This window comes from Puccinia triticina, chromosome 5A (assembly GCF_026914185.1).
Source record: "Puccinia triticina chromosome 5A, complete sequence".
Lineage (NCBI taxonomy): Eukaryota > Fungi > Basidiomycota > Pucciniomycetes > Pucciniales > Pucciniaceae > Puccinia > Puccinia triticina.
Genome location: NC_070562.1, coordinates 5,421,542 through 5,429,576, shown reverse-complemented (window position 1 = coordinate 5,429,576; position 8,035 = coordinate 5,421,542). Strand labels below are relative to the sequence as shown.

At 47.2% G+C, this 8,035-nt stretch overlaps 1 protein-coding gene across 1 annotated transcript; it reads left to right on the top strand.

The window, feature by feature from the left end:
* Positions 1 to 3,140: 3,140 nt before the first annotated feature.
* On the top strand, positions 3,141 to 3,421 carry PtA15_5A649 (uncharacterized protein; the record flags this gene model as incomplete). The annotated part of the gene is given in 2 exon segments (XM_053169432.1): positions 3,141 to 3,218; positions 3,230 to 3,421. 2 exon segments carry the CDS (start codon positions 3,141 to 3,143, stop codon positions 3,419 to 3,421), a joined length of 270 nt encoding a protein of 89 aa, XP_053020630.1.
* Between the last annotated feature and the right edge of the window lie 4,614 nt (positions 3,422 to 8,035).

Here is an 8,035-nt window from a genome sequence, read left to right as displayed (position 1 = left end):
ATAAACCAATCTACCCGCAAACACAATCCCAACGCACCTCAACCCTTCCCAAGCCCTCCATGCCATCCAACCAACCGTAGGATTTGACCCCTATCACCAGTAACCAACCAACCGGCCCTCCTCGCCGTCACTCAGCGCCTCCGTAGGTCATACTAAGAAAAACTGTAGCTAATACCCCGGTATTCTAGTCCCAACACTTCAATTGTTCACTCCCTTTGATTCAGGTATGTCAAAACTCATAACGCATCATCGCTCGAATGCAGTACTGACCAGCCCGACCCAGGCCGCTACCAACACCCTATTTTCCGTGCACCTTGAGAGGCACCGCAGCGGACTATTTGCACGCTCAACCTTCTATTTTTTATCACCATGTCAACTGGACTGTGCTGCATGATGTCATATACATAAAAAACAAATCCAAACCAATATACGTAGTGGGGATAGAATGGTGCGGGGAAAGGTGAATTGAGGCGCCTGACAGGTGGTTGACTGGGTGCTACAGGTTGTCCAAAGGGCCTAACTTCCAGTGTAGCAGGGCTCTAGTGATGCTTCCAGTGGGTAATAGGGGTTACTTTAGCCGTGGAGTCCATTTATGGTGTCCAATGGATGGTATCTTGAGGCCTTCTGTATGTACATGAGAAAAACTTTTGATTTTTCACATTTTTGTGTACCACACTGATACCTGTCTTGGATCAGATTGGTTTCCAGTGTTGCTACAACACTCTCTCTGCACACACCTATATTGATATATGGAAGAAAAAGATAGAAACAGAAATAGAACACAAGGTTAAACGGGTGTGATATAATTATCACGGAGAAAAAGATTTTTGAATAAACATACCTGCAATGATGCAGGATTTATTTTGATTTTTGGGAAGTAAGGTTTTTGGTGAAGGACGCGTAAGAGGGATTGATCTGTGTGTGATGATATGGTGAGGATAAAGGAAGGGGAAGGTTTGGGGACATTGGTTGTTGTTAGTTTTTATTTGAATTGATTGAATGTTGTATTGTTCCACTTACTAGTCTCTTCTTCACTTGATAATATTGTAAATGCGTGAAGAAAATACTAGTTTGGCTGAGGCAAGGGTTGAGCGGTTTTGTTTGTCGGGGAAAATTGTTGGTTAGGGTTCAGAAGTATTGGTTAGGGCTAGGTTGATGATGATGCGAGTTCAAATTGACTTTTGCTGCTTATTCATAATGTGACAAGGGGATAATGAATATATTTTAACAATTATCTACCCATAGACAAATAAATATGTAGATCCAGCATCTGTATCTTGAGCTTTTGCACACAGCCAAGCAGAACCTTATATCTAGAGCTGGCACTTTGTACCCAGGTACCTGCCTGAATTTCCCCTCAAACTGGATGCCCACACCCGCACCCGCACCGGCCAGCGGGTACCTGCACACTCCAACGGGTACCCGCTTACAGGTGTCTAGCACCCGCCAATGGGCAGTAGGTGCCAGCTTTACTTGAAAGTGTGGATTAAGTGCATCATCCAGATTGGCCAAGGAATCTCACTGCAAAAATTAAACGCTGTCGAGATAAAAGTGTGACACCTGATAAGAATAGGTGTTGCACCTCCTTTGTAAGATAACTCTGGGTTTGAATGGTTATCAGCACTGGGTTTCCACAACGTACAGACCTCTTCAGCGCTTGGCCATGAGCCTGATATGATCTGTCTAGTCCGCGTAAGCTTCAGACTTTCCGTCCACGTATAGCAAACTCTGCAAACAAGTAAGAATGTGTTTTGGGAAAACTCTCTGTGTTGTAGCAATACGCAAAATCTCTGCAAGTAAGTCTCTAACTACAACAATACCATTGTGGTAGACGGAAAGGTTCCACTACATCAAAAAATAAAAAAATTCTTTGTTTTCTTTTCTTTACATAACATTCATCAGAAATCATGGACTTTGGCGCAAGGACGGGACTCTACAGGACTAGAAGTTACATTCCAAGCTACATATACACCTCACCTCCTATTACAACCTTGCGTTTACATACACAACCCAGCTGCAGGACAGCTACACATACTCATTTAAACTGCATAGTATATACATCCAAGTATATTAAAGCTTCAGGTTTGCAGAAAAAAAATTCAAGGGTTTCCCCTACACATGAGCAAATTACAAAAAAAAAAAATCAAGGGTTTCCCCTATACATGAAGCAATTACAAAAAAAAAATGCCATGGTTTCCCATTTTAAAAAACAAGCAAATACAGGCTCCAATTGACCTCACAATTCACGCACAACACACAAAAAAAAGCTAAAAATAAAATTCAAATAACCAAAAACAAGAGAAAAAAAACCCACTCCCAGCCACCCAGCGCAGCAAGCTGACGCACCGTGGCCCAACGCCCATCCCTGTCTAGCAGGGTTAAAAAGCGTTGGGAGGAAGGCCCCCAGCCCTAAAGCACAAGGGGGGCCCACGAATATCCCCCGCCAGACTGCGCAAATGCAACAGCGGACGGGGGTGAGGCGACCCCCGAGCTGGAATTACAGCCGGTGAGTCGCCTGAGGAACTCACACCTCAAACTCACCGCCCTTCTTATAGGCGTTCCACCCCGCCAAGCTCGATGCAACCCCCGCAACCCATCCTGCCACACCGTCCCCAATACGATGCCCGAAGCCACCCCAACCGACGACACCTCCCAAACATTCAACAGAGGTATGACGACGAGACGAGTGGGGCGTCAAATTGGCGGCGACCGTGGCGCCCCATCGACCCCGCATGGGAAACTACACCCAATCGAGAGGGGGCGGGGCGCCACCAACTTTGAACAAACATGGCCTCCAGGGCGGAGATCAACCCGGACGACCGTTTGTGTATCTGACCACGCTGTTGCTGAACAACCGGAACCCGCGGCCGATCCGACAGGCGGCGATGACAGTCCTGGGCGCCTACCACCAGCCGAGCAGCCCCGCCGCCACCCGCCTGCCCGGCGACCACTCCCGTGGCTCCATCCCCCCCCCCCCCCCCCCCCCCCCCCCCCCGGCCTCAAGCTCCCCCTCGGCCTCAGACAGACCTGTACCATCGTCGGATCAGCCGTTCTCAAGGCCCTCCTCGACTCCTGGGCTTATCGCGAGGAAGAGAGAGAGGTGCTCCAGCTTCTCAAGGCCGGCTCAAGAACGCGGTCGAATGGAGCAAACGCGGCTACAGCGTACGTCCTCTCCTCATCTCCTGATCTTGCCCTGCCCGACGCTCACCGCAAGTCCTGTGTTGTTTAGCCGGGCTTCCCCTTTGCAAGCGAGACCAGCCCGGGCAACTGGCACATCTTCGGCAACCTCCTGCGCCTCACCGTCCCGCTTGGCCTCTGCACCGTCGACCAATACAACCTGGCCCTGCTCCTGCGCTGCTTCAAGGAGCTCATCAGCGTCTTCGAGAAACACCCCTCCGTGCCAAGCCTGTCGGCCGCCTAGCTCGGGGCCACCTTGCAAGGCCTGCCCAACGACGGGAAAGGCCTCGGCGGTGAGTGTGCTCTCTCTGTCTTATAAACGCTCTGCGATTGCCCAGGTGCTCACCATCAAGCTTCCTTGGTCACCAGGCCGCGTCGCCCAGGCCAAACGGGCTAAGCTGGTCATGCGCACCATCTCCTCCAACTCGCCCATCATCGATCCCCTCTGGTACAAAGTCCTCCGCCGCTGGAAGCTGCTCTCCACCCTTGTTGGCCATCGCCCCTTTGAGGACGTGTCAGGCAACACCGCGCTACTGGAGAAGGTGTCCTGGCCCGTCTCCACTTTTTCCTCGCCCTCTCTCACCCCCGCCCTCCTCTTTTCTCAATCTCTCCATGTATGGCAAGCAGGAAAATACCAACGCAAATCCGATCGAAGGTTTGGAAGGCATCGGAAATCGCAGAAGGCCGGGATCGTATGTATGCGACTTTGGGCGCCCCTATGTATGTAAATGGTCGGGCCGGGCTCTTGAACTCCGAATTGGAACGGCGCACGCGGATCGTAGCGCAAGACCGGCGGCGCTCACAGTTTTAGACTTCGCGCGGCTTTTCAGACACGATCGGGTCCCCGATCTCTACTCGACAATCGGAGCTCGCGGCACACTGCGCGCGCTCTAGAATACTGGCACAACCACCGCGGACACCATGGACACACGACGTCGACTGCTGCGCAACTGCGAACTGCGCGCAGCAATTCGACTCCCAGACAACAAAACAATTTAACCCCTCCAATAAAACCAAAAATAACAAAACCCACTGGTTTGAGCTCAATTTACCCCTCACTCAGCCTCTCAGGACACGCGCCCCAGAGACTCATGGACAACTCTTCAAGTTTCAAACCTCTCAATCTGCAAGTTACCACACTTTTCACAGCAAAATTTGTGGTAGACAGAAAGGTTCCACTACATCAAAAAATAAAAAAATTCTTTGTTTTCTTTTCTTTACATAACATTCATCAGAAATCATGAACTTTAGCGCAAGGACAGGACTCTACAGGACTAGAAGTTACATTCCAAGCTACATATACACCTCACCTCCTATTACAACCTTGCGTTTACATACACAACCCAGCTGCAGGACAGCTACACATACTCATTTAAACTGCATAGTATATACATACATTCTAAACTAGTGGATTTTCACAACTGACAGCTGCAGGCGACATCATAGAAGTACCATATTAAATCCCTCATGTTCTGACCAATCATAGTCACTCATTCAGTTGTTTGTACCCTCTACATGTCATGTACATTCCTGACCAACCACATTCACTCATTCAGTTTCCCTGCAGCTAAAATCCCTCATACAGGGCCTCCTTGTAGCTAAATTCCCTCACATTTGTCTATATAAGGAGCTCTCTCCCCCCCAGTTGTCTTTCCCTGAGTTCAGTACCCACCTATCACATACCCCACAACATTACATACCATCCAAACCCTTTACACATTATAACAACCCTTACCAACTCAATAACAACTGAACTCACTCTCATATTCTCATATCTCTCACCTCAGTTCATTACTCACCAATTACAGTCACCCCAACATTTACATAAACAACCCTACATACATTTAACAACCTACATACATAACAACCCTTACAATAACAATATCAACAAATTATTCAGTGTCATCAACAAGCTCATCTTGAACCAACCAACCCTATCACTTCATTAAAACTTGCCAAGCTTACCTTGGTGGGTCTTGTTATCTGATAGTATAGAAGGGCAGAGTTTGCACCTCCATCATCCCCTTCTCCATTCAGCAAAAGGTTCTCAGGAACACTTTTGAGTCTTACACCGTAAGATGAGTAGTATGATAGACACATGATGAAGAGAGAGAGAAAAGCCCCCCAAAAGTTTCCTATTCCTCCACTCCCTCCACTTGCAAAAATCTGCTCCCAGCCGACGTCATCCGCATCCTTCCTCTCCCGCACTCGTCAAAATCCACATGCATGACTTCCCAGCCTAGCACATCTCTGACTCTTGTTGTCCCGCACCCTCTGACTAGCCTCTGACTCCAGTCTCTACCTGGCGTGTCTGCCCCAACGTCATCTGCTTCCACTGCCCCAGTTCACCTGGTGCCGGTCCGCACTATTCAGTCCGTCTGTGAGTCCCGCCAAAGTCCTACTCCAACTGTTCCGCTAAGTTGGCTCAAACCCCGGTTCCCCCCTCCCCATGACAATTCCCCGGTCCCGCAGCACCCTGTTTGCCGACTTTCCGCATGCTTTTCTCAGCAGTACATTCAAGGTTCCACTCAGTCTACATATCAGAGGCATAAGCACGCATGCTTATCCCCATTGTTTGGATATGTAGACGGAGCATTTGCTCAGCTGCTCCACTGCATTCCCGCATGTGCTGCGTTGAGCGGACATTCTACACCACTATCCCTATATAAATTGCCACAACACTTGGACAGGTTTTTCCAAGCAGTTGTCAGACAGAAATTGTCCAACAATTTCTATATGTTTCTGGGTCTGGGCTGAAGAACTTGTTTGATAAACCCTTTTGATCAGCTTCTTGTACAGTGGGTGCGCTATAATCTTTGGAGCCCCATGTTGATGTTCTGAGACCCAAGGAGTACACATGGAGCTCTAAGTTTTTTCTCAGATGGGATCGGGGGGCTGATATAGAAGATTAAGCAAAAAATAATAATAGGGGGATTCAGTGGTTCACAATTTGATTTCACCAGAAATTTTTAATTTATGATTTGAAAAATTTATAATTTCAACTTTGAACACCCTGACTGTTAAAGTGATCAGTGGGAAACTGAATTTTTTGGCATGCTTGGAGAGGAGAAAAAGGTGGTAATGGTACACTGAACAAGAAAAAAGGGGGTGTGAATCACATAATAATGCCCTACCAAATGCAAAATAGAGTAGGCGGGGTAGTGGGGTTTACCACGCGAGTTGCTCTTTTGGAGGCTTGCTTCGCGCCACTGTACCAGGCCCTCCAAAGTAAAAGAAATCAAGCAACTGAAATATATATTGCTTGTTAGATAACTACGTACATTGATAGAGATCTTGTTCTGTTAGGATGAAAGTAGAGAAAGGCGGCGCAAGGGATCTATGTCTGAATGATGAGAAAGGAAAATTGTGCTTGGCGCTGGCTTCGCACGTTGACATTTATACGTGCTGGAAAAAGTCCTGTGGGCCAATCAGTTGCATGGCGAGGAGTCAGCTCCAGTTTCTTTTTCTCAGTGTCTATGTCTGATTTTCCTTTCGTGTGTCTTTTCTCTACTCACGGGACTAAGCCGAGTTATCTCAATAACTTTGTCTTGTTCTGTCTGAACGCTTACGAGAAGTGGCTGAGGGATCTGAAAAGCAAGAATGAAATCACCGTCATGCTTATTCCGTCTGAAAATATGATTGCCGATACACTTACAAAGGCAAGTAACGCGGAATCACTCAAGAGACTCTGCAAAAAGTGCTATATGGTTCATTACTCACCAAGTTGAGGGGGGTGTTGAAACTCAAGCGCGCTCTGCGGCGCATCTCACAACTTCGAGCGCCCCATGCGCTACTCGCAGCTGTCCATCAATGGTATCACTAATCCTAACCTAAACATTCTGAATCATCTCCACACAGTCCCCAAGGCCGTCTTTGTCAATCATCGATCTTTAACCTAAATCTTCCTTGCCACGTATTCTCATCTCCACTCAATCAATAATCCGCTCCAGTCTTCTCAACCAGATCTAGTCTTTCCTCGATATCAACATTGACTCTCTCCTCGCTTGTGAACTCAAGCTCCGACAAAGCCTTAACTTGGACAGCCGTATTGGCTTCCAACTTGGTGAGAAATGCACCTCCGCATTTCCGCATCTCTTGTCGACTAGGCTACTCCGATCCTCAAATGCTAACACCTGTTCCTTTTCCTGTTCTTTCCTAGATCTAGTCCTTACTTTTTCCTTTTTATCCTATATTAAGATTATTACCTATTGTTTTAGGGTTTGTTTCTTTTCCATCTCAACTCTCCTCAAACCACTCGTCGACTAACTTCTTCATCATTTCCTCACAGTCTATCCCATTCTATGTTGTCCACTGTCCTTCATTGTCCTCCTCACTATATCCGCTATTTTCACAGGGTTGGTTTCTTCTTTTCTAAAACTCTTTATCTTGTTTACCTTGTTCTTACAATTCTTTGTTCCAGTTTCTGGTTTTTGGTTTATAGAAATATAAGTCAGGTTCTTTACTCTGGTCAAGTTGAGCTGGAGTCTAGGATTGGTTGACCAGCGGCTACTGATACACAAAATGAATGGAAAGACATCGGATATGGATGCGCAAGTCAAGAATTATGATGCGGGACAAGTCAAGTCGGGCTGCTGGGTCGCAACAATGAAAGAATAGGTAAATCTCAAAAGTAACGCGTGTGGCACCCCAGTCTCGCTGCGAAGACCTCGGAAGGTTTCATGAGTCATTTTGAGAATAATAAGAAAATGATTATGACAAAGATGACAGGATTATAGACACCAGAGGAAAACAAACTATCTACAAGCTGCTACATATTTTTTACAAAGGAAACAAGGCCGTTGAGGGCTTGATTATAGGCAGAATAACATGGTCAATGCTTTGAAAGTAGCATGACGAC